At 38.5% G+C, this 26,696-nt stretch overlaps 3 protein-coding genes across 3 annotated transcripts; 1 reads left to right on the top strand and 2 right to left on the bottom strand.

The window, feature by feature from the left end:
• Positions 1-166: 166 nt before the first annotated feature.
• ndufaf7 (NADH:ubiquinone oxidoreductase complex assembly factor 7) lies at positions 167-11,147 on the bottom strand. Its single transcript, XM_049590992.1, has 10 exons — positions 10,701-11,147; positions 10,163-10,323; positions 9,347-9,427; positions 8,399-8,509; positions 7,017-7,037; positions 6,858-6,939; positions 4,564-4,673; positions 2,846-2,989; positions 1,282-1,455; positions 167-629 (listed from the first exon to the last, which is right to left on the bottom strand). The coding sequence occupies exons 1-10, from the start codon at positions 10,777-10,779 to the stop codon at positions 408-410; spliced, it is 1,185 nt and encodes a 394-aa protein (XP_049446949.1). The 5' UTR covers positions 10,780-11,147; the 3' UTR covers positions 167-407.
• Positions 11,148-13,272: 2,125 nt separating this feature from the next.
• On the top strand, positions 13,273-23,315 carry cebpz (CCAAT enhancer binding protein zeta). Its single transcript, XM_049590256.1, has 17 exons — positions 13,273-13,538; positions 14,307-15,799; positions 15,995-16,226; positions 16,417-16,579; positions 17,113-17,201; positions 17,720-17,773; positions 17,949-18,051; positions 18,210-18,269; positions 18,403-18,469; positions 18,800-18,912; positions 19,961-20,021; positions 20,308-20,516; positions 20,741-20,776; positions 21,029-21,124; positions 21,351-21,418; positions 21,640-21,721; positions 22,642-23,315. The coding sequence occupies exons 1-17, from the start codon at positions 13,338-13,340 to the stop codon at positions 22,800-22,802; spliced, it is 3,288 nt and encodes a 1,095-aa protein (XP_049446213.1). The 5' UTR covers positions 13,273-13,337; the 3' UTR covers positions 22,803-23,315.
• On the bottom strand, positions 22,788-26,333 carry LOC125897162 (protein CEBPZOS-like). Its single transcript, XM_049590257.1, has 4 exons — positions 26,192-26,333; positions 25,070-25,187; positions 24,918-24,962; positions 22,788-22,927 (listed from the first exon to the last, which is right to left on the bottom strand). The coding sequence occupies exons 2-4, from the start codon at positions 25,185-25,187 to the stop codon at positions 22,845-22,847; spliced, it is 246 nt and encodes an 81-aa protein (XP_049446214.1). The 5' UTR covers positions 26,192-26,333; the 3' UTR covers positions 22,788-22,844.
• Positions 26,334-26,696: the final 363 nt, after the last annotated feature.

Below are 26,696 nucleotides of genomic sequence, written 5' to 3' on the forward strand. Positions count from 1 at the left end.
AATGACCTCTGACCTATAACAGTGTCACAGTTTTCTCTCAGTATCAGGTGAGGATAGGCCATGTAAGAACCAAACTGCAGAATTTGGAAAATAAGATGGCCTTTTCAAGTTGATAGGAAACGGTATATCCTTTTTTAAAAAATAAATGCAAATAAAATGCTGAAATTCTTTATTTTTCTTACATTAATAAATCAAAATGTTTTCACAGTTAACTTAAAGAAAAACTCACTTCAAGGTGGATATTATATTTGGTAGAGTACAGCAAGTTTCTTTTCAGTCTTTTTAATATCAGCTGTAAATCGTCCCATGATCCTCTGAAACATCCCTTATTGTCTGAGCTCCAAAACTTCGGATCATTTCCAGCCTTCTCGCCCTGCTGATGAAAGTCTCTGGACCGTTGAAGACCATCAGGAGAAGCTGAGTTCAGTGAATCCGGCCACAGGAAGCGGCGCCGGGCTCTTCTTCTCCAGCTTCAGCCCCACTTGCTTTTTTGGTTCGGCCAGCCGGCTGTGGTGCAGCAGGCTGAAGAAGAGGAAGCGCTCGCCCATCTTGGCGGGGTTGGTCAGCATGTCGTAGCTGCTGATCAGCTGCTTCCTGGTGGACGCATCGCTGCAGTTCCTCAGCAGAACCTGCAGAGAACCACAGGGTTAAAAACTCTGAAGGTCTTTATGTTCCTGAACTCTGAGGATCAGATCCCTCTCAGGAGTTTCTGGTCTCCAGAGCTCCTTTTTTGTACACTACAGAATATATTGATATTAAAATGTCATTGAAGTTCTGCTATTCAGTATTTTTTATGCCTGTATCACTACATATGTGGTTTCTTAAATAAGAAATATCAAAGATATGTTTGAGGAAAGTTACAAAAAGGTGTCTTTGTTACAAATTTTACTCAACACCTGTAAAATGTCTCGCTCCAGTTCTTTAATAACTTAAATTTAATGGATTATCTATCAAAAATGTTTATGTGTGCTGGAATGCTGTTAATTTAATTTGTTTTAGAACTCTAAAATACGAACATCACAATCAGCCTCAAAATCCAGTTGGGTCTTTGAATTAAACGACACAAACAGGCAGTAGATATTAAAATACGATATAAAGACGCACTGCTGGTTTTGCATCCTAGTATTTGTACCCAAATATACTCCAATAGATATTTAATAAATTAATATTTAATAGTTGTGATCAGTGTCTTATATAAATAAATTACACTAATCACTGTCACCACCATTATACCCTCTGTTATCAGTGATGAAACCCAGCTAAGCTTTTGAAAAGACTCGCCTGCATTCGGGAGTCGATGCCCATGTTTTTTAGGAACAGCCTCTGAGTGACGGGTCCCAGACAGGCCACGCCCCCTCCAGCCATCTTCCGCAGGTAGCTAAAGTCCACATCGGCAGTGAGGTCGGCCGAGCCGGGGGAGGACAGGACGTCATGGAGCTGGTGACCTTTAAAACCCTGAGGAATATGAAAAAAGAGGGTTAAACAGTTTCCAGTCAGTCTGCTGTTTGCAGTAAGTCAGAAGTCCTGCTGTGTGATTAAAGCTCCGTCACATGACCGCAACAAACTCACATTGTTATATTTAGCATCAAGGATTCTGCACGGGGCATCAGTAGCGCAGTGGATAGCCGGCGCCGCATGTACACAGGCGATGCCTCGCTGCAGGGGCTGCGGGATCGAGTCCGGCTTGCAACCATTTGCTGCATGTCACCCCCCACTCTCTCTCTCACCCTGTTTAACTTTGTCCTGTACATTAAAGGCAAAAGCCTTTAAAAGTCTTTTTAAAAAAATGCAGAAAATGCTGATTGTCCATATTTTTAGTGGTACTGACGTGACAGTTCAGAATTGATTCAGAATTAAGTTAAATCGATGTGAAAATTGAGAAAATGTAAGTGTCAGAGGCAGAGGAGGAAGAGGAGCGGCGACCCTGGTTTCCTCTCTGCCTGCAGCAGATGGACTTCACTGCTTCCTACATCTGTTTCCTTTGACTATAACTGAAGAGAGGACCGGACAAAGTGTCCCAGCTGTCCAAAAATGTCTTCATTACTTTAAGGTCTAAATCTCAATTTGGTCCGCACAAACACCAAAGAATTTCGAGAGCACAAAAGCTATCAGACCCACAAAGTAGATTTCAGGTAGAATGGCATTTGAAGATATACAAAAATATTATTTCATCAGTACTCAATGATTACTTTTACATTGGTACTGTCAATTTATTCACACATTTTACAGCTACAGTTCTGTAGGCAGATTTTAATTACCTTTGGACAGAGCCAGGCTAGCTCTTTCCCTGTTTTCCAGTCATTATGCTAAGCTAAGCTAACCGGCTGCTGGCTGTAGCTCTATATTTACTGTACAAACATGACAGTTGTATCATTCTTCTCATCTAACTCTCTGCCAGAAAACACAATGTTAAGCACAATTTTAAAGCTATACTCTCTGTGGCCACTTTATTAGGTACACCTGTACTGTCTAATACAATCCAAAACAACCATTAAGCCAGTTTCATGATGCCTATAATGTTCAGCTTTTGTTGACACTGTATGTTTATTACTGAGGTTATAGTTAGTGATGGTTTTGTTCTGGACTAGATTACATTCAGAGATGCTTTCCTCATGTATATAAGGACAAAAGGACAAAAATTTAGAACCTCTCTTCATTAAGTGTTATATATAATCTCTCAATATTTTATCACCTCTAAATTTACACATTGCAACAGTTTCATCACCAAAACTGAACATTATGAGCTCCTCAAAGATTGCTGTTATGGCAGAGTTGTGTTCTTGAAATGTATCATGTTGTACAGTTGTACATAAAGTGGCCACTGGGTGTAAAAGTGTCGTCTCACTCTGAATGTGTCGGTCTTGGTTCCGTCGTGGCCATAGTCAGCGATCAGCGCCGCACCGCCGTCATTTTCGATCCTCCGGGCCAGCTGCTGGACAAAGACTCCGCCCTCCGCACACACCTCCACATGACCTCGCCTTTCATCTGCCTGACACACACACACACACACACACACACACACACACACACACACACACACACACACACACAGAAACTTAATCAATAATAAATCACTCCACTCTCAGTTCATCTCTGGTTGAGAATTCAAACCCAGTCTGACTGTGGTCAGAGGGTAAACACACATAGTCAGGTTTACAACTTTTTAAAATTGACAGAAAAAAATTCAAATCATACATTAATTGATTGAGTAATAAATCGTTTAAGTCATTTATCAATCAAAAATGTCAAAGTGTTTGTGGTTCTAGAGGATTTGTGAGAATTTTGTGTTTCATCTCATTGTGAACTGAATATCTCCTGGTTTTGGACTGTTGGTTGAGGACATTATCTGGAGCTCGCAGAACTTCTGACAGGCATTTTTTACCATTTCATTATCATTAATTATGAAAATAATTGTTAGCTGGAGCCTCAGTTAGAGAAGTAACGTCACATGATGACTGTGATGTGATGACTGTCTTTTTATATAAAATGTAATGTCCTGTTCATTCGAGCATTTCTTTTAGTATTTATAGAGTTGTAATTTTCAATTGCATCAGGGGTGATGTAGGCAGCAGGTTTTGACAAGGAAAAAGAATTTGTCAAATACACAAAGACGGCATCTCTGCTTCTGCTGCATCAAATTTGATCCCTTTGGTTTCAAACTCTCCGTCGTGATTCAGCATTGTAGGACTACAATGCTGAATCCATCTAAAATCTTTTAACCTGCTTGCTTTGCTGTCCTGATTTGTTCATGATTTCCTACAAGTCCCAGCATACCTCTCAAACAACCACAAGACGGTTTTAAGTTGTTGCGTTCGGTTGTCAGTTAGAAAATAGTAAGACCAAATTAGAACCATCTCGCCCAATGTTTAAAACTCAAACTTGTCCTGTAGCTGCAGTGCATTCTGGTCTATTTCTGCTTTCTGTGTCTCCTCTTCTTTGGTGATTCCTCCCTGTATGACTTTCAAATGTTCGTACACTGATGGCTCTTTGGATGTAGAAACCAGCTACAACAGCCCATTGTTTAAATTCTAAAACGCAGACAACCTCAATAAGAAATGTATCCTCCTTTCCTTAGGTTTCACAGTTTGCATCTGGTTTGATGATATGGAGGCTGAACTCTCAAACTGGATTTAAGAGCAGGTTCCTCGTCCAAACAGACTGATGATGATGATGTCAGACCTCTGGCAGGAAGTTCAAAGTGTTTGAAGTGAGCCAGAGAGGCCAAATCAAACAGGCTGCGAATGTATAGATGGTTTGAATGTGGGCAGTAAAAACCAGATGGAGGCTGTAAAACAAACCTCTAAGAGTTTATCTGAGGAGTTCATTTCCACAGTGTTTAAAACATTAAAGACGTTCTGCGTTCTTGACTTCAAAGTTAAAGTTGAGTTAAACTTCTTGTGCTTCCAAAAGTCTTCATATCTGTTTCTAGTTTTGTTTTTATGAGCAAGTGTACCCTATTACATGTTCAGATTTCTGTTTTTTGTGAGCACTTTAAAGACTTCTCTTCCATTTCAACTAAAAAAAAAAAAATACTGTTCGAGACTCATTCTCTCAGGTGCGTACCTGTACGAGCGTGGATGAGGCCAGAGTAGGTGATGGCACCACGACGAACCTCAGCTGGCCCGGCTTCTCTGGGTCAATGTCCACCATCACTTCCCTCCAGCCTTTCATCCCTACACACACACACACACACACACACACACACACACACACACACACATACACCTGAAACTTAATCAATAATAAATGAGGGCGCTGCAGGGTTCAACATGTTAGGGATTGGACTTTTTTTTTTCACTTTGGTGCCATCTGGTGGCAGGATAATATAATGACAGTGTCACTACAACACATTTTTTTCTACAGATATATACCAATAAAAAAAGCTGTGATCACATTAGGATCTCCAGGGTACACACGGCGGCTTTAAAACATACCTGAAATTTGTGGATCGGCAGAGCGTCAAAGAACTTCTATGAGCGATTTGTGAGAATTTTGTGAATCCTGAGAGAAGAATAGCAATATCTCCTGGTTTTGGACAAATTGAACCACATGACAAAAGCTTTTTTAGAACTTTGACAGGCAAATACCTTTTTACCATTTCATTATCATGGTAATTATGAAAATAATTGTCAAACCACCCTCAGTGGAAAGCAAGTACCATGATGACTTTGTTTTGCTGTGATGACTGTCTTTTATATAAAATGTAATGTCCTGTTCACCGCAGCAGCAGTATTTATAGAGTTGTACACAATTGCATCAGGGTGATGTGGCTGTGGTTTTGACAGGTCTGGGCTTTGTCAAATACACAGAGCCGGACATCTCTGACCAGGTGGATCAAATTTGATCCCTTTGGTTTCACAGACTGCAACTGACTGAGCATTGTAGAAACACAGACAGTGAATATGATCTACTTCATTATACCTGCTTGCTTTGCATGATGGTTTGTTCATTATTTTACAACAAGCATGCCTCCAGCATCAGTGCAAGACGGTTTTAAAGATCTGTGTTCATTGTCAAAAGAAAATACATAAGACCAAATTAGAACCATCTCATCTACAATGTTTAATACTCAAATATATCAACGAGCTGCAAATGCATTCTGGTCTATTTCTGCTTTCTGTGTCTCCTCTTCTTTGGTGATTCCTCCTGTATGACTTTCAAATGTTAAACACTGAATACTCTTTGGATTTGCAAATCCTTTTCAACAGCTATATTCAAATTGAATACACTGCAGACAACCTCAATAAGAAATGTTCCTCCTTTCTTAATTTTTTCACAGTATTAGCTCTGGTTTGGAATTATGGAGGCCTGAACTCTCAAACTGGATTTAAGAGCAGGTACAAGTGGCAAACAGACTGATGATTGAGGAATGCTCATCAAACACTTATTTGGCAGGAAGTTCAAAGTGTTTGAAGTGAGCCAGAGGCCAAATCAAACAGGTGGGAATGCCATGATTGTGGGTATAAAAGCAGCTTCCTGAAATGGAGTCATTCACAAACAAGGAGTTTATCTGAGGGTCATTTCCACAGTGTTTAAAACAAAAGACGTGAGCTGATTGACTTCAACAGTTTAAGAACAACATTCCTCAACGAGCTTCTTGTGCAAGAAATTTCATATCTGTTTCATCAGTTTTGTCCGAGCAAGTGTACCTAAAAGGTTCAGATTTCTGGAGAAATTACTTCTCTTCCATTTCAACCGAAAAAAAAACATACTGTTCGAGACTCGATCCTCAGGCGGTACTGCATCAAAACCGACATCAGTGGATGAGGCCACATCACCACATGGCACCAGGAACACTCAGAAAACCGGCTTCTCTGGGTCAATGTCCACCATCACTACATCTGCCTGCAAGTTAAAACTCTACACAAAACAAAGCCATTTAACAACAGCACACCTGAGAAACGCCGCCAGTATGAGGGCGCTGCAGGGTTCAACATCTAAGGATGGACTGATGCAAAGTGCCATCTGGTGGCAGGATAATATAATGACAGTCCACATTTCAAATTTTTCTACAGATATATACCTCCAGACCAAAGCTGTGAGAACCATTAGGATCTCCAGGGTTACAGGCGCAAAGTTCAAAAGCAGCATACCTGTGATGGTATTTGTGGATTAGTGCAGGCATGGGCAAAGAACACATCATGTGAAGGCAAAATGCTGAAAGGTACATACAGGTTTTGGAGCAACATATGATACAAATAACCACATGACAAAAGCTTTTTTTAAGTTGGCAAATACCTTTTTATGACCTTCAGCAAGAAAACAATGCCAAGCCACATTCTGCACCCTGTGGAAAGCAAGTACCATCATGGCTCCATAGTTTGTTTTGCTGTACTGAGACGCCTGCTCTGTAGTACCAGACACCGGCAGCCCATTGAAAATGTTTCGGCGGTACACAGGCTCATCTTTGGCGTCTGCCTCCTGGCTGTTGAACAACTGCTGTACATCAAGCAAGAATGGGAAAGAGTTCCACCTGAAAAGGTCAAAATTGGTCTCCTCAGTTCCCAAACGTTTACTGACTGCAACTGACTGAACACCTAAAAAGAAACACAGACAGTAATATGACTACTTCATTATACAGGTGAACAAATTCTAAGTTAATGATTATTTGCAAAAAAAAAAAAAAGTTTCTCAGTTTGAACATTAAACATATTGTCTTTAAACATTAAATTGAATATAAGTTGAAAAAGAACAAATTAATGACAAAACTTTCACATCTACAATTAATACCACAAATATATCAACGAGAGGGAAATACATATTAGGTGCACTTTTTGATTTTCATCTCTTACAATCTGTGTTTAATTTACCAATTACCGGATATCTAAAATGTAATTGCTCTCTGTATCACAAAACACACTTACACACACACTGGTATTTGTGGGGACCCTCAGTGACATAATACATTATGGGGCCCCTCACCTTAACCTTAACCTAAACCTAAATCTAAATCCAACTTAACTCTTAAATCAGCTCTTAAGATAAGGGTTAGACAGCCCTTTGAGGAAGTGGAGACTGGATAAAATGTCCTCACTAAGTCATAAAGTCCTCACAAAGGTAGATGTCCAAAACACACACACAATAATAGCTCCCTCTGCTGGAGGCAAAATAACCATGTCTTCACAGCAGCAAACCACCAACTAAAGGATCGGAAATACGTGTATTTAATTTTAGGCCAAGAGTTAGATGAGAAGATCAATACCACTTTTATGTTTGTAAAGTAAAATTAAAAGGGGTCAGTTAGCTTAGCTTAGCATAAAGAATTAAAAGAGAGTGTCCAAAGATGACAATCTACCAGCACCTCTTAAGATCACTAATTATCATGTTATATCTTTACACACACACTTACACACACATTGGGATTTGCAAGGATCCTCACTGACATAATACTGTACATTAACAAGCCCCTCACCTTAACCCAAACTTAACTCTTAAACCAGGTCCTAAGCTAAGAGTCAAACAGCCCTTTGAAGAAGTGAGGACCAGATAAAACATCCCTACTAAGTTTAGAAGTCCTCACAATGGTAAATGTACAAGAACATACACACACAGAGTAAAAGCCCCCTCTTCACTTTACTGCCAAGAGTTAAATGAGAAGATTGACACCACTTTCATGTCTGTACAGTAAATATGAAGCTACAGTCCCCAGTCACTTAGCGTAGCTTAGCATAAAGAATGGAAAAAGACAGTTCAAAGATAACTAAATCCACCTACCAGTACCTCTAAAGTTCACTAATTAACATGTTATATCTCCTTTGTTTAATCTGTACCAAAGTTGATTAAATGGGGGTCCTGAACTATTTCTTGGTCAGGAGCAGTAACTTCCTGGGGTTTGCATTCACCTTCTAATGTATTTGTAAACGTCTCCTCCTGTCACAGTGCCTAATAATGTTCTTACTCTGAGGACGTCGCTGGCCAATGATCCTTTTCCAGGTCCGAGCTCAACCAGCTGCAGATGTTTGGGTCGACCTGCTCCCATCCACTCACTGATGATCCACACGCCGAGCAGCTGGAAGACACGACAACACATGTTCAAACTTTTACAGCAGCATGAGGAGATGCTGTCACAGATTTTCTTATCTAGCTGAGAAGAAATGTGCTGTTTCCTATTGGCTTTCCTGCTAATAGATTTTTTTAAAAAGTTTCATTTTGGGGGATTTTTCAAGATGGAGTGGGCTAAAATAGACAAAATTAGGGCTGAAATTGTTATATGATTAACCAGTTAGTGAATCTGCAGGTAAATAACCAAGTAAGAGTGTGATGATTAATAAGTTTGCCTCAAAATTGCAAACATTCTTTTGTTTTTCTTTATTTTCTATGATATTAAATGCTTACGTTGTTTTCATAACCAATCAGGCAAAGCAATGAATCCGGTACTGTGACTGGAATTTGTGTTGAGAGAAAGAGTTATAAACTGTGAATCACTGATCTTAACATTGCATAATTTTTCTAAAAGTTTGAATATATTTTTAAGTTTTTCAAAATATGGAAAACTAGATCTTAAGTATAAGTTTTCCAGGATATCAACATCTTTGAGGAATCTTTCTACTGAAGTTGAAACATGTGACATTATATCATCATCTAATAATATCTACAGCTCACAGTAATGTGAAACAAACAGGAAGGTATTAGAGGGTAAGAGGGTGTTCTTGGAGATAAAGTGGCTGTATATGAGGCGGGGCAAGTGGATACATTAAGTGAAATAAAACATCTTATCTTAAATTAACTCGTGAAAAACACTGACAGATTTGATCTAACTGTATGAGTGTGGGTGAGTTGTTTTTTTTTGTTTTTGTTTTTTTTTGTTTTTTGTTTTTTTTTTAAGGTGGAATTTTCACAGCCTTACCTCTCCGAAAATCTGACTGATTTCTGGTGATGTGATGAAATCTCCATCAGGTCCCAGCATGTTGTTCCTCACATAATAACCCTGAAATAAAGAACTAATCAGTCTGAATGAAGGATGCTGAGAGGCAGCAGAGGGTGATAAATTATTTCAGGTTTTAAAAAGGTAAATATAAAGAAATGCATACTAGGGCAAAGCAGGCATCTTTGGACTCACAGTTCAATGATTCTGATGCAAAACAGTTAGATTATGCTGCTTAAATATTAAACAACCAGACTCCTTCGGTGTTATTGTTAAAGACTGAGATCAATACGCTGTTTTTAGAAGCTCCATAAAACATAATGTTTAATATTAATTAATCAGACAACAACTGTAACAAGATAGCACTGATTGTATTGCCAAACCCAATGAGAATCAACACTCACTTGTCCTGAATCGACTGGTCAATTAATGTGGAAATAGACAAGTTGATTTCACAGTGTAATGGCTATAGAATAAGGACGCCATCAGTGTTTAGATTGGTTCCCATTAGCCTTGCTTTCATTACACCATTCTGCCTGACACTGGGTACGCTCTCCCTGGCTCAAGTTGTGGTACAAAGGAAATGCATCAACCATTACACATGCAAAATATGAAGAGGATGGCACTTTTCACTGGTAGCTGTCCCCAATTACCAGACAGTGCCAATATAAGTTTTATATTCATAAAAGGTAGGCCATAAAGCACATCACAACAAAAACAATTCAATATCAAACAGGCAGTTTTCTCTAACCGATCCAGGACCTGAAGGTGACTTAAACATCTACGACTGTAACTCACTGTCAATGGGTTGGTGAGCACCTCTCTCATGTACTCCGCCACTGTAATTGGACCTGTGGCTTTTATTTTGGAGATCAGGTGTCGCAGCATGGAGGGTTGGGGCTTTTCCTCACCTGTTGGTGGGCTGCAGAAGAGTCTGGTCTGAGCTGCTCGCCATCGCACTGTCAAACACAAACATTACAAATATATATTAAATAACAAATAACTTGTTTCTGAATGGGATGTCCAGTAATAAACACACGTAGTGTAAATGTGACTCTGTAAGGTAGTATGGTGTAAGAGCTGTGCCATAACCCAACTGATTTGAATTACATCAATTTACAGTTCAAAGCCTGAAGTTAAAATCTAGTGAGCAAAATTTTGCAAGACAATAATACAACAATAACTCAATAATACCCAAATAAAAGACCAACAAAATAGGCAATGCATGGGAAATAAAACCTCAAGCCATGTCAATGCACACAGTTAATATTAACATACAAATACCACATGACATTTAGGTGTCACAGCATAAACGGTGTATAATAAATAAACTCACCTGCAGCTGATGGACTGACAGGATGACTGAAGACTCTGCTTATCAACAGCTGTGTTTTAACACCAAAACAAGCCCTCATTCTGCCGGTAATATTAACCTAAATACAACTACGACACTGTTTCATAACATGTGTTACATAACGTTTGGGTTGGTAGCATTATTTGAGAGGAAAACTGTGACTAAAGTGTAACTTGAATCACATGGACCAACTCTCTGCTCTGCTATGTGACAGGATAGCAGCTAGCCGGTTAGCATTAGCCGCTTTAGCTACAAGTACATTAACCACGAAATACAGACGTGACCGCGTCCGAGATAAACGTTTTAGTTTCGCGTACAAATAATTAAAATATACTCTTGTTCTTTTGTGTCCGTCTACCGTTTAAATGAGCTTAGATTCAAAAGTCCTTGTGCAACAGCGAAATGCTAATGCTTACAGAGTGATGAACGTTAAGCTAGCATCGGTAAAGGAGCTAACATCCGGTTAACCTTTCATAATAAAACACGTTTTGTAGGACAAGTTTGTAGTGCCGGATGAAAACTAAATATACCGGTTTTTGCATATATTTTTTAGAGAATCTTAGTCAGTTTGGATCTTTGTGTGTATTTCCTTTATTTGTGGGTTAATTCAACTAAACAAAAGACATGAAATATGTATTAATTCCTTAAATATAATTATTATAAGACAAGACTGCCAAAATATAATTCAAATATTACATAAAATGTAGATGAAATAGAAATAAAATAATACAAAATAAAAATAATATAAAATTCATATACACCTTTCACTTATACAGATATATTGGATGCCCATGATTGTTGCACAAGATAACTGTAATACACACATGGCGTGTAATGTATTTCCTGTAAAGATAAAAATATTACCTATAAAATAAATTATTGCACAGTAAGGAATTGCATGGGCTTGTTAGGGCTTCTACAGGCTTGTACATTATGAATATACATTCATTTTCAGTGGTCATCGTGGTGGAGACAGAGACAACAACAGCATTACATGATGTTATGTTGTCTTGTTAAAGAGTCTAACTACTATCAGAATGAAGGACCTGCAGTAGCACTCTAACGTCCTTCTTTCACCGACCCACTCTATGGAATCAAGAGGACTGTCCCTCTTGATTGCTGGCCCTCCTAAACAGTTTGTTCTCTTTGTACCTCCAGCTCCCCCAACAGACACCTGTGTAGGATGTTGCAGATGCAGCCACAGTGTTATAAATGTCCTCAACAGTGTCCTGCACCCTCCAAAGGACCTCAGTTGTCTCTGCAAGTAAAGACAACTTTGGCCTTTTTTGTAGAGGATGTTGTTTGACTAGTCTAGTTTATTGTTGAGGTATTTATACATTCCCACCATCTAAAAATCCAATCCCTGGATGTTCACCGGTGGGGTCTGGGACATCTTCCTGTGGAAGTCTATCACCAGCTCCTTTGTCTTGCTGCTGTTTAGGGGAAGGTCGTTGAGCTCATACCAGTTGACAAAGTCCTTGACGACCTCACTGTATTCCTGTTTGTTCCCTTCTGATACACATCCACTGATGGCTGTATCATCACAGAACTTCTGGGGGTCACAGATGTCCATGTTATGTCTGAAGTCTGATGTTTATAGTGAACAAAAAAGTCATGAAGCCTCACATACTGTGGCCTGTTGGTGAGATAGTTGATGGTCCACGCAGCCAAGCAACAGTCCACTCCTGCTCCTTAGCTTCCTCCTAAGCAGTGCTGGATGTATTGTATTAAAGGTACTACAAAAGTAAAAACAACATGACCATAATAGTGCTCCCAGTGTTTTCAAGGTGTGAGAGGGATCCGTGCAGGAGAACAATGACTGCGTCATTCACACTTGTGCCTGGTTGATAGACAGACTGCAGGGGGTTAGGTCAGCTTAGGGTTCACCAGGGGTCGGAGGTGGTTTACTATAATTCTCTCCATTTTTTTCATCTGGTGGAAAGTTATAGCTACTAGCCTGAATTCTCTGGGGTGTACAGTGTCCAGTACTAGAACCACACAACAAGAAACTCTCCTGGTTAAGGCTCAGATTGAAGATATGCAGAACCACCTCACAGAGCTGGTCTGCACAGTCCTTGAGTAGTCGGGAGCTGATGCCGTCCAGGCCTGTGTCTTTCCTTCTTTCCTTGTCTTGATCTTCCTCAGTTCCTTCCTCACCTGGTCAGCTGTTAGGGAGTCCATATGAATATACATATAATAATATAATACTATATAAATATTCACTGAATAGGTGTTTTTCTCTTTTCCATCAGCTAAAATAGAAGCTTGCGCCTCTTCTGTGAATGTACTGTTACTTTTGACAATTTCCCTGCCTTCTCTGTTTCATGAAGGCGAGCTTGACGTTCGGCGGAAGCGACAAGCTCTCTGGTTGGACAACCATTCGTTACGTCAAGATGAGACGTTAACAGCAGTGGTGTTTTTTTCTTCACAACCGTCGCGTTAAAAAAAAGAATTAAAGAAAAACGACAGAAAGTTTCATGCGAATATTCACGTTAAAACATAATTAATAAAAAATAAAAAATAACGGACAGAAAATAACTACTTTTTTTTCAATTCCGGAAACACCGACATGATGTATGTACCACATCCGGGTCATGTTCTCCTCATGCTGTAGCAAGCATGGCGGCGAAAAACAAGTATCGTAAAAACGCTAAAGCGACCAAAAAAGTGACATTTCAGCCCGCAGACAACGACATGGAGGCTGAAAACGGCGGCGGGGAAGAAGACGGAGATTCAGCAGCTGATGAAGGTGAAGACAGAGGGAAGAAAGAGGAGGAAGAGCTCAGTTTGGACGAGGTTTTGAGACTGGGAGGAACACAGGTGAGTTTAGAAGATAAAACCTCATGACAGGCAGAACTGCTGCAGGTTGAACTTACTTGTTATTTACAATACATTTACTCAAGTGCTGTACATATGTAGGCTACAAATTTGAGTATTTTTCTGTCATGCCACTTGCTGCTTTACTCTGCTACATTTCAGTGGTCAATATTTCACTCCACTACATTTATCTAATAACTTGAGTGACTTCACAAATTAAGATTTTTTTTTGTTATAAGTTAAACTAACTGTTCATGCAAGTACTGCTGAAATGATTGTATGTGTAGTCAATTCAGCTGACAGAAAATTAATTGAAAGCTATTTGCATGGTTTAAGTCATTTTTCATGTAAAATATTTTATGGCTCTAGCTCCATTAATGTGAGGGGTTTTCCTTTGAATCATTATAATCTAGTAATAATGTAAAGGTTTGGACTGTTAATTTGGCAAAACAATCATAATGAGGGTGTCACTTTGGGCTCTGGATGATTGTGACAGCATTCCTCACTATTTTTACACCCTAAAATCTAAGAAAAATAATAAATTGATCAGATGGAGGGGAAAGAAAATACAATAAGTTCAAATAAGTTAAAAAGGCCAACAAAATATCCAGAAAATGTATCATATTTTTATATCACAATTACCACTTTGCTCAGGTGAAAGATGAGTCACACGAAATTACTATCAGGGATTACTTTGTAATGGTTGCACCAGACTGATATGTATTATAGTTTATGACAATGTGTTCTTCATCTTCTCTTGTCCATCTATAGGCTGACTATGTCATGCTTGCTGGCCTGAACGACTCCAATGAGCTTGTTGACGGAGGAAAAAAAGGAGCGATAGACGACTTGGAGGAGGGCGAGCTGGAGAAATTTATCACCAAACTAGGCATTCGGGCGTATTCCGGACTGCAGGTCGTCTCAGATGAGCCTGAGGGCGACGCTGCAAGCACGAGTGAGAAGGAAAGTAAAAAAGCCAAAGCAAAGAAAGCTCCATCAGAGGAACAAGCATCCGCCGCTCAGCAGAAAGTTAACAACAAGCAGGAAGTGGAGGATAAACAGAAGGCGAAGAAGACAGTCACCGGGAAGAAGGCGAAACAGAACGTGAATGTGTTTGAGTTTCAGCAGCGACAGGTCCTGCTGATCAAACCTGGAGGGAAATGGTTCGACAATGAATATACCACAGAGGGCTCGTCAACACCGCAGGATCCCTCACTGGTGTCCCAGTACAAGGCGCTAGCCCAGCAGCTGTTTGAGGCCGAGGTGTTGCTCTACAAGAGCAAGAAAAACCTGCAGAAAGGAGCCAATTCCAACTGGATGAAGACAGTCGTCTCCGCCGGCGTGCTGGCAGACAGGATGGCGGCCATGACAGTCCTAATCCAAGATGCTCCTGTGCACACTCTGGAGCACGTGGAGAACTTGGTGTCCATGGTGAAGAAGAAGGGTAGCCGACGGATGGGTCTGATGGCTCTGGACACCTTGCGGGAGCTGCTGCTGTCTGACCTGCTGCCAGAGCACAGAAAGCTCCGGACCTTTGCCCAGCACCCATTCGACCAGCTGGAGGAGAAGGCCAGCGGCAACCGTGATGCCCGCGACCGCCGCCTCATTCTCTGGTACTTTGAGCACCACCTGAAGCACCACGTGGCTGAGTTCGTGGCAGCCCTGGACACGGTGGCTCATGACACGGTGGCAGCCACAAAAGCGAAGGCGCTGGCCACCGCCCATGAGATGCTGTGCAACCGCCCAGAGCAGGAGAGGGCGCTGCTCATCCAGGTCGTCAACAAGCTGGGAGACCCTGAGTACAAGACAGCGGCCAAAGCATCGTACCTGCTGGAAACGCTGCTGCACAAACACCCCAACATGAAGGCGATAGTGTGCTGCGAGGTGGAGCGGCTCATGTTCCGCCCCAACATCAGCCCGAAGGCGCAGTACTACGCCGTCTGCTTCCTCAGCCAGGTGATGCTGAGCCACGATGAGGCTGAGCTCGCTGCCAAACTCATCACTGTCTACTTCTCATTCTTCCGCACCTGTGTCAAGAAGAAGGACATAGAGTCCAAAATGCTGAGCGCGCTGCTGTCAGGTGTGAACCGGGCGTATCCTTATGCCGGCACCGGGGACGAGAAGGTGAAGGAGCAGCTGGACACACTGTTCAAAGTGGTCCATTTGGTGAAGTTCAACACAGCGGTGCAGGCGTTAATGCTGCTTTTCCAGGTGATGGACTCCCAGCAGAGCGTCTCGGACCGATACTACGTGGCTCTGTACAGGTAAAATCATCCTCACCTGTCAGGTTCTACTTTTGTGCTTTAATTGTATCATGTCTGAATTTTCAGTGGCCATTGTATAAAAAAAAATCTTGTCTTAATATGAAAAACAATAGTTGACACACTCACACAGTCAAAGGTATAAAAAGTGAGACAAGTGATGTAAATCTAAATGTTGACTTTTCTTCTTCTCTGCAGGAAGTTGCTGGACCCCGGTCTGTCATCGTCCTCCAGACAGAGCATGTTCCTCAACCTGCTGTACAAGTCTCTGAAGGCAGACATCGTGCTGCGCCGCGTCAAAGCCTTCGTGAAGCGGCTGCTGCAGGTCAGCGCCGAGCAGAACGCCAGCTTCTCCTGCGGGGCTCTCTTCCTGGTGTCGGAGGTCATGAAAGCCAAACCGGGCCTCAAGCTCTTGCTTCAGGAGGACGGGGTAAGATGGTCACACATACTGGGATCAATGACCCATCAGAATGGTAATTTTAGACAATAATGTTGTCACTGTGAAGGATAGGACTCTCAGAGGACCAGAGGAGTTAAGATAATTACCATGTTTCTCCACATATTCCCTGTCTATATTTAAAGTTTGATTGATAGCATCACTTCCTGTTGTGTTCACTCAGGATGGGGAGGAGGAGGAGTTCAAAGACCTCGCTGAAGAGAATGAGGACGGCGATGATGATGAAGAGGAGCACTTTGTGGATGCCGACAAACTGGAGGAAGGCACAAGTGCCAAGACGGAGGCAAAGCCCACATCATCATGGGTACATCACCAGAACCTGGAAGGTGTGTGAGATTGATGATCAATATTTGACTATTTCATGTGTGTTACTGTTTTTGTGTTCAGTCACAGTCGTGACATAACAGATATGGAGGGAAACACTGTATTTAAAAGGATTTTTGGAGGATTTTTGAGTGAAATCATGTTTTAAAGAGCCAAAAGCATTCTTAAAATTCATGTCTCTTCCACTGTGGTTTCATATAACTTTGGCTAGGTTTGAAAACAAAGTTAGATATCAGGTTTTGTCTGATAATTAATGACAAGTATTTTCACATTTATACCAAAGCTTTAATGGGGAAAATTCTGATTCTGCAGCACAACAACAGCTTAATATGAGTTATGAAAATGTTTTATAGACATTTTATGGTAATAGTTTCACCATAATTACACTGACAGTCACAGCTTGGGTGTTGTTTCCATTAAGCTCTCTACATTAAACAGTAGCTACAGTACCAGTAGATACACTATAGCCATGTTTCATGTTGTTGTCATTCTCCTTGATACTGATTTTAGTTCTTTCCTCCCTGTTCACCTCCAGGAGGGCAGAGCAAGCAGAGCTACGACCCGCTGCACAGAAACCCGTTATTCTGCGGTGCTGACCACACGACTTTATGGGAACTGCAGAGGGTGAGTTTGTAAGGTTGCTTCTGGAGCTGCATATAGATAGGTATGAGAAAGTTGACAAGTTAATGTTTACACTGTAGAATGTGTTTGCTAAAGAGAAATTATTATCTCCTTGTATATTATTAGCAGATTTTTTCAAACTCCCAAATATTGATTTCAGTATCAGCCTAAAAAAAATAGTATCAGTGGGGCTATAATTGATTTATAATTTTCAATATTTTGCATATTGATTTTAATGGAAGATTCATATAGATTGTCTCAAAATTGTATTTCAAATGTATAGATATAACCGATTTTACTTTTCTTTATTCAATTGCATTTTAAAATAATGTCAGACAAAATGTTAGAGACTATTTAAGACTTTTGATATCATAGTTCATAAAAGTTGATTTATTATTAGTGTTGACTACAACAGGAAAAAATGTAGAAATTTAGGGGATTAAATCTTTTATAAATGTTTTTGAACACATATAAACTGTTATTGTTTGTCTTTAATGTTTCCTCTGTGTGTGTCTCTGCAGCTCGCCGTGCACTTCCATCCATCAGTGTCGCTGTTTGCAAAAACCATCCTGGAGGTAAAACTTTTATACTTGTGGTTTAAGTGTTTCATCACATAGAAACAAAGAGCATCTGTATCTGTTGGTGCATGTGACATCATTTTAACGTTCAGGACCTGTTTTCTCTTCCTCTCTGGTAGTTTTTGGGGAAAATGTTTTCTCTGTAAAACATTTGTGTGTTTTGTTTCCACAGGGAGGGTCTATCCAGTACTCAGGTGACCCTCTGCAGGACTTCACCCTCATCAGGTTCTTGGATCGATTCGTCTTCAGAAACCCCAAACAGCTGAAGGGAAAACGTAATAAATACAGACTTTATTTACATTTCTGATTATTTTTTCCAAATTTCTTACAAGTATTTACAGTGTGTAATAAATTTCAGCAACATAGTAATTAAATATTAATAAAAATGCATTAAAATATTAATTTCTGCTTTCTTATTTTATTTTTGTCTTAGAAAACATGGACAGTGCAGTGCTGGCGCCCAAACAGAGATTACCTCTCAACTCTTTACCAGGTGAGTTTCTCTTTGTTGAAGAAACAGATTTTTCTATGTTCACAAATTTCATCAACAGCCGTCTCTAGTTTGTTTAGTTTTTCATATTTTTATTCAGATTTGCATTAGTGATGTTTTTCTTTTCCTCTGTCAGTGAACTGTGAGGAGTTTCTGTCTAAGGAAGAGAGTCAGATCCCTGTGGATGAGATCTTCTTCCATCGGTGAGTTTGAAACATTTATTTGAGAAATTATTCACAAAATGTAGCTTTTATTTCTCAGATTATATCTTTATCTTCACACAAAAAAATAATTTTTTGTGTTTGGAATTAGTGAGAGGCCCCCCTGCTCCCTGTCATCACATCTGCTGGGTTTAATGCAGCCAATTTTTAATCCAGACAATGTTAGAAGTGACAAAAAGCATCTAAATGAGCTTCAAGCATGTATTTATCCCTCTAAAATATGGAAAATGTTAGCAAAATAACTGTAAATATAATAAAAGGAGGCGTGTAGATTTGTTAATAAACCCATTTTATTGTTGGTTTATTCAACAGCTTCTTTAAGAAACGTCAGCAGGAGAAGCAGCACCAGACTCGTCGACCGCGAAGAGAGGATGATGAAGACAGTGTGGAGGACGTGGACGACGATGAGTTTGAGAAAATCCTCGGTGAGTTCAGACACTCAAACTCAAACTGAAGGACTGCAGGAGTTGCCAGAAACTGCTGACGTTGCGATAAATGGTTTTCCGTTTACACTAGCTGACTTTAGCCTGCACAGTTTGGACTGCGTGCTGCAAACCATCAACACTATAATAACTGCACAAAGAATAAACAGCCAATTATGAATGAGCCAACGTTAAACTTAAAGTCATGTTTTAAAACGTTAAATACAGAAGAGTTGACATTATCATATTTTTACTTTGAAATTTAAGGATAAAATTTCACTTCCTTATGCTGTGAACCACAGACTGTATATGAAGGTGGACGGTGTGTCTCCACTTACCTCCACTGTCCAAAAAGGAAGCCAAAATATCCTGTATATTGTAGTAGTCCTGTCCTTATTTACAAACATTTCTGTTTTTGAATACATGTAGCCTGTTATATAGAGATGTATCAATATATTTTTGTTTAGTCAGAAAAAAAGGCTATACATGGGATTTATATCTTGTTACCTGCAGGAACAGATGAGTAGGCACTGTTCATCTGTTATATGAAATATATATGAATATGACAGCAGCGGTAGTTGAAGATTTCCATGACAACGAGTAAAAAGGTCTCGAGGGCTGTCTGTCAGCCACTTGTAGTCTCTGCCCTCGCAGACTTTACGTGACACTACGTCCAACTGAAGTCTACTAGGGCTCAGTCTGTAAATCCAGAGAGTGGACATTTGTTTGGCCCATGTCCCATCCACTAACATTGAGGGGGCGGGGTCTATGACCTACGATGCAGCCAGCCACCAGTTACAGAAGGAATGATAACTATAAAAGCAATTGTTTTTTAACTTGTATATTTGGAAAAAGTTGAAATTCAAAAACTGGTATGTTGGTTTGTTTCAAGCTGAAAATCATCTTAAATTTGTGACTGAATAATTTATTTTTTACTTGTGGTTTTGTTGTGCGTAATTCTCTTGTGTAAATGATTATCAGTTTTATCTAGTTATAAATCTCATGGTATTTCTGTGACTTAATGACTTGATCTGACTTTGTTTTTCAACAGATTCCTGTGAGGGAGACTCGTACTTCACTGAGATGGCAGATGATGATCTGGACTTTGCAGGGTGAGCAAAAAGTTCTCATTAATTATTTATTAACTCACTGACAGGTGTGTTTGTCATTTGTTCATAGGAACACCAAAAACAGAATACTGAATACATGCAGTAATAACACAGTTAATGACAGGATTAGCTTGAAAGCAAAATATTTTATTGTTTGAAGCTGACATGCAGTCTCAGAAAGACTTTACAGGTCATCTTGTTTTAGCGACGTCTGTTCATTTGTTCAGTCTCATGGATTGATTGATTGATTTCATTCCCCTCTCCTCTGTTACCCCTCCATGTATGTCAGTAATGTGAAGAGTAAAAAAAAGAAGAAAGGCGCAGAGGACTCAGATGACTCGGACATGGACAATTCAGACATGGACGACCTGGACGATGAAGAGGTGTCTCTGGGCAGTATGGATGAGGAAGACTTTGGAGACGAGCTGGAGGAGGAAGGAGGGACGTTCATGGATCTTGATGGAGGCGATGAAGATGATGATGATGATGATGATGATGGTAGGGAATAGTTTTCAAGTTTGTTAATGGTGTATGTGTTTCTTGTATTTGTACTCCTGTCAGTTTCCTTAAAAATACCTGTAAATTTAGGGAGGTTTTAACAGTTTCATGCCTCAAACCTGTGATCCTTCAGTCACAGGATGCTTCACTAACCTGAAAACTGAATCAAATTTCTTTTGTTAATTAATTTGCTCTTCTTTTTTTTTTTTTTTTGTCTCTTTCAGTTCCAGAGCTGGAGGATGATGATGCTGCATTTGGTGGTGAGTACAACTTTAAATACAAATTTCCATCACAGTTTCACACAGACTGCATCAAATATTTATCAAGTACTTTATCGATTATTGTCAGAAAGTGGGTCTTTAATTTCCAACATTTAAAAACCAACATGGGTTTAGTGAGTAGAAGATAATCATTTGTTTCTCTTTAAAAACATATATCAGTTCACTGTTTATAGAAGCTTATGAAATAAACGTTCCTGTTTTGAATTATGAAATAAATGTTTTTCTTTGCAGATTCAGGAGATGAGATGGAAGTTCCAGATATCACTCCTCGTACCAAGAAGGGAAAAAGGAAATCCTCAGAGGACCTCGACTTCTCTGGATCTTTAGGTTTGTTTAACTTGTTCTTAATACATAATGTTATTATTTTTTCTTTACCTTCATTGATATTAAAAAAATCTGAAGTGTTTTAATGTAAGATTTTAGTTTGACTGTTGATCTCCCTTTTGTGGCTGTTGTGAAAATGGTGATGTTTGACCTGCTTCATTAGTGAAACTGAATTAAGTTTATCAATATGATTTTAAGTCGTTTAACTGATTGTGGCTCCTTCTCACAGGTCTGAAACAGGGGAAGAAGAAGAAGAAAGGAAAGAAAGATGGAGCCATGTTTGCTTCTGCTGAAGAGGTGGGTTGTGTTTGTGGTTTTATAAATTGTAATAACTCAACTTAAAACTTCTGCATCAAGTTTGGTCTTCTGAATGTCTTCTGAATTTTATGACATCCTATACTCTGACTATTTTTAAATGACATTGTGATGGCTTACTATGCCTTTTTAAATGAAATGTTTATTGCATATCTTTTTTTGTTAATTGTGGTGTGGTTTGTTTTTGTTTTTTGTTTTTTCAGTTTGGCTCCCTATTGGACGAGAACGCTGGCTCCAAGTTTGACAACATTGGACTGAATGCGATGGCCAACAAAGACAGAGCAGGTAGGACACCTGAGTGATCACAACCTTTAACATCTCATACAGAAAAGATCAAGAAGTACCAGTATTATTATCAATGAAAATAGACTGATATCACTTAATTTAAGGGTTAGTCTTCTATATGTCTGTTTGGGGAAAAAAAGTTGTAAAACACATTTACATGTTCACCCTTTGGTTCCTGCTTAAATAAAAAAATAAAATAATGTTTGGTTAAGAGACTGCTGAAAAAGTTAACAGCCAAAGTAGATTAGAAAATTCTGCAGGTTTGACTAATATACAAAGATAAAATAGTTCTCCAGTGTACATATTTAGTCTCCACCCATCATGTAAACAAAAAAAAGAGACAAGATGAAGGTTTTTATTCAATTTGCTGGATACCAGCTGGGTTTAATTACTTCTCCACAGAGAGCAACAGATCAGTTGGACAACAGCAGTCAACCTACAACATTTTCATTTATATAAACAAACTCTACTTCAGTTTAACCCAGAAGCCTAATTTTCAGTTTTAAACCAGGGCCTTAATCTCATATTTCTGAAAGATTTGGGAAACAGAGTGAGCATCCCAACAGCTTTCCAAAAAATAACTTCAGTAAAGAACATATCATCTCAATCATCTCAAACACTGGTTTAAAGTAAAGGCAAAATCATCCCCCTCTTTGGCATTTATAAGCAGCATATAAACATCTAATAAATGGTTTATAGAGCACTATAATGTAGTTCTAAGTAAATAGTGTTTTATTCATGTATTTTTAAACATCTATAACTCAGCCTGTGGGCACCTAAAAGATATGGCTGGTGTACAAACACTTAAAATGTACTGCTCATAACTATATTATAATGAAGTTATAAACCATTTATTAAATTCATATAAAGCATTCATAAATCCCAAACAGTAAAGTTTTTGTCATTTCCTTTTCCTGTAGGCCTGAAGCAGCTGAAGTGGGAGGCTCAGCGTGACGACTGGATCCAGGGTCGTGATGTCAAGACGCTGCGCAAGAAGAAGACTATGTTCAACAAAAAGAAGATGTTTGGTCGAGCCAGGGCAGGAGGCAAGGCGTTTGGGAACAAGAAGAGGAAGAAGTAGCAGCTGCTGCGTGTTTGTCGATTTTAAAACTGATGGACACCTTCACTCCTGTTTGGCTGACCAGGCTGCATGGTCTTTCTCTCGAATTCCATAGACTCCCGCCCACTCGTTGGATTGGTAGTAAACTGGGAGGCAACAGAGGAGCAGAAACTGATTTTCAGATCCAGTCAAATGATGAAAGTTACACACTGTTGTTTGACTTTTGTCTCATTAATGGGATGAAACGTGATCTGAGGAGGAGAACTGTTCAATGTTTTTGTAAAAACAAAAGACTTAAGTTTATGGGACATTACATTGTCCTTGTTGCATATTTCAGTCTGCAGATGACCATGTATACATTTACCATTTACTAAACTCTGTACAGAGTTCTTATTTATACATGTGCATCAGTGGAAATTAAAGTTCTTAGTATTTTCTAATGCAGTTTATGGTTTGTTTTTATGAGTGCTTTTGTTGACTGCTGACAAAAATGCCCATATTTTCAGTTCTGATCAATTAAACACATTTAATGTATTATTTTGTCTTCTCTATTTAATGAATTATTGTTCTTTAATTACAAAGGCAGGATGTTGGTGGGAGGTGCTAAAAGTTTAGATGTAACTTCATCTATTTGCAATCTGTACAAATTTGGATTTAATAAATTTCCATCAGAATGGTCAATCCTTTATAATGTGGGATGTCAAAAAATGCACTAGGAAAGCCATAGCAGAGTATGTAGTGCGTCGTAAAAGTCATCACAGTATAGTATGTCTTCAAAAATCATAAAAAAAAATCACATTGTATGTCATAAACATTTCTTTTTTTAAGTTATAGTGTATTATGTCATAACGACAGTAGAGCAAGTTTTGAAAAAAGTAATACAGTCATGGTATGTCAGAAAACTGCAACAAAAATGTCATGGTATGGTTTGTCCAAAACAAAAAAAAGTTACACAATGTAAAAAACAAAACTCACAGAATAGCAAGTCAAAAGGTGGCATAGCAGTAACTAAAAAGTCACAAAAGGCTCATTTCGCAGTATGTCATAGAATTTAAAAATGTCAATGTATAGTATGTAAAAGAAATCATAAGATAGTATGTCATAAGCCATTAAAAAGTTGCATTACAGTATGTCAAATAAGTTTTTTCTAAATCATAAAAGTAAAAAAGAAAAAAAATGTCAGTATCCTATGTCCAAAAAAGTATTAAAAAGAAAGTAATTGTATATGTCAGGAAAAAAAGACAGTATAGCAAGCCAAAAAAACTGTAATACAGTCTGTAATACAGCCATGGTACACCATAAAACTGCCAGGAAAATGTCATAGTGTAGTATGTTAAAAAAGTAAAAGTATAGTATGTAAAAAAGGAAAAGGAAAAGTCATAGTATAGTATGTAAAAGTCATAATATTTGTCAAAGAAAGTAAGTGTATGTCAAAAGAAAACTTAGGACACATGACAGTCAAAGAAATTAAAAAAAAAAAAAAGTATAGTATATTAAAAAAGTCATAGTATAGCATGTCATAAAAATATAAAAATGTAATAGTATAGTATGTAAATGAAATCATATAATTGTATGTCATAAAAAGTAATAATATAGTATGTAACAAGTCATAGTATAGTTTGTCAAAAAGTTGTAAAAAAAAAAAAAAAGTCACTGTAAGAAATTATTTGAGTAAACAAACTTAAAAAAGTGGCTTAGTTTAGTATGTTGTAAAAAAGTCACAAAAAATGTCATAGTGTAGTATGTTGTAAAAAAAATTACAAAATATGTCATATGTATGTGATGTATGTCATAAAAAGTCAAGACAGTTGCGTAAGTATATTTTTCACTTTAATTTACTGAAAATTATTTAACACAACTTTCACTCAAGAAATTATTTTTAACAAAAAAAAAAAAAAAAAAGAGTTTCCAGCAGTTTAAGCAGCAGGTTTGGTAAATAAAACCTGGATAACTGACAGTGTGGTCAGAACTGTTTCTGCTTGTTAGGCTCATCCGCATTGATCATTTTGTAGCATCTTAGATACTGTGCTGTTGAACATCAGCAAAAACTTGTAATCCTAATTTGAGCCAATATCCTATCCTGACACAAAGCACGTCCAGTAAACAATAGAGGATAAAACATCTTAATCTGCTTACCTTCTAGGACTGAAGGTAACCTCTTGTTCATGGTGTTCCTGAAATCTGCAGGTTGAGGAAAAAAGAACAGGATATTTTAAAATGATTTAGAAGTCACTCATCAATTTAAGAGTCCTTCAGCTTGTGTCCAAGTACCAGTATTTTACTGATACCTTGACTGTTGTTCATCTTGTAAAAGAGACCGTACGCTCCAAAGACCCCAAGCAGCTCCAGTGCAATCAGTCCCTTCATGAGTTTCTTGGCCAGAGGCTCTAGAGGTTTGGGAGGCATCTAAGGACACATCAACATATCCAAACACAACTTTATTTACATCAACAAGGATGAAAACTGTTCGATGTTACATATAATACAAACACAGTTCTCCTGCATTAATGTTGTACGTGCTATGACAGTCCACTTCCAAAGAACTTGTGTTAAAAGGTAATCAAAGGGAGCATCTTGTCTTTTTTTGTTGTAGGTTGCTGTTTTTAATGATTACCACACTACAATGACACAACTTTGATTGTGACACATTACAGTTAATTCATTTAATCAGACTACTACACCAGTGCACTGTTGTATGTTTATTATATTTTATTACTATATTTTAACTTCTCTTTGTCTTTAAGATTGCCCTGCCTCTGATGCACCTGTCTCACATTCAGGTCTGCAGAGATTTTTAAATTTCTAATTTGTCATAGCTGCTTATTGTAATGTGACTGCTTTTTTAAGTACTTTTTGCATCAGCATTACCAGTGTATTAATGATGTTTTATACCCTAAGTTATGTAATACATCAGGCACAGAGGACATTTTACCACAGAAAGAGCACTTTTACCTTTGTTACTTTCATTAGCCTACATTTTGATGCTTATAGTTCTCAAGTACGAGTCTGAATGCAGGACTTAGTCTCTTTTAGTATAATAATATGTGTTGGTACTTTTACTGAGGTAAAGGATCAGAGTATTTCTCCCACTAGCAGTAGTTTCCATGTTGTTGAGCACAATAAATCAATGTTACACCTTTAATGACTGGAGTAAATGTTTGGTAAGGCTATTTTCAACATCCAACAACTCCAGGGACAGACTTTAATAAACGCCTTTCAAGAAATTAGCAGGAAACAGCGATTCACATCATCTCAATTGATTTTCCTTCAAAAATTTTAGTCACGACATCATAAACATTACAGGATAAACCTGCTAATTAGTTAGCAAACACTTTTAGCCTTCACAAATAAACCTGAATGGTCTATTTACCCTCCAGTTTACGTCCTTTTTTAGTTTTAAATGAACTCACCTTCAGATTCACGGAAGCGACAAAAAAATTAACGAGTCTTTACAAGTAAATTAAAACAACAGAAATTGTTAAAGTAACATGAAATGTTTGCGGACGTCCTTGTGCTGTACAAATGAAGCTAACGAAGCTAACTTGTTGCTACTTCCTGGGTACGGAAGCCCCATTAGTACAAACACAAGACGTGACTTTTACCGAATGACAGTGCCGTTATCAAAATGACTTGTAAACAGCTGTTGCACACCACTACTAATAACAAATACAACAACAAAAATAATGATAATAATAACATTGAGAGTGAGAGCTCTCATTTATATTTCGAATATTTTTTTATTCATTTCTCAGGGCACACTCTTGATGGTGAAATAAGAACTCATAGGGGCCTAATTAACGAGTGGCAATGCTGCTCTGTAAAAAAAATACTCTGTTAAAAGTAAATGACCTGAATTGAAAATTTCACTTAACTAAAAGTACAAATACATTGAAACAGCAATTTGTAACCTATTTA

The sequence above is a fragment of the Epinephelus fuscoguttatus genome, linkage group LG11 (genome assembly GCF_011397635.1).
Source record: "Epinephelus fuscoguttatus linkage group LG11, E.fuscoguttatus.final_Chr_v1".
NCBI classification, from domain to species: domain Eukaryota; kingdom Metazoa; phylum Chordata; class Actinopteri; order Perciformes; family Serranidae; genus Epinephelus; species Epinephelus fuscoguttatus.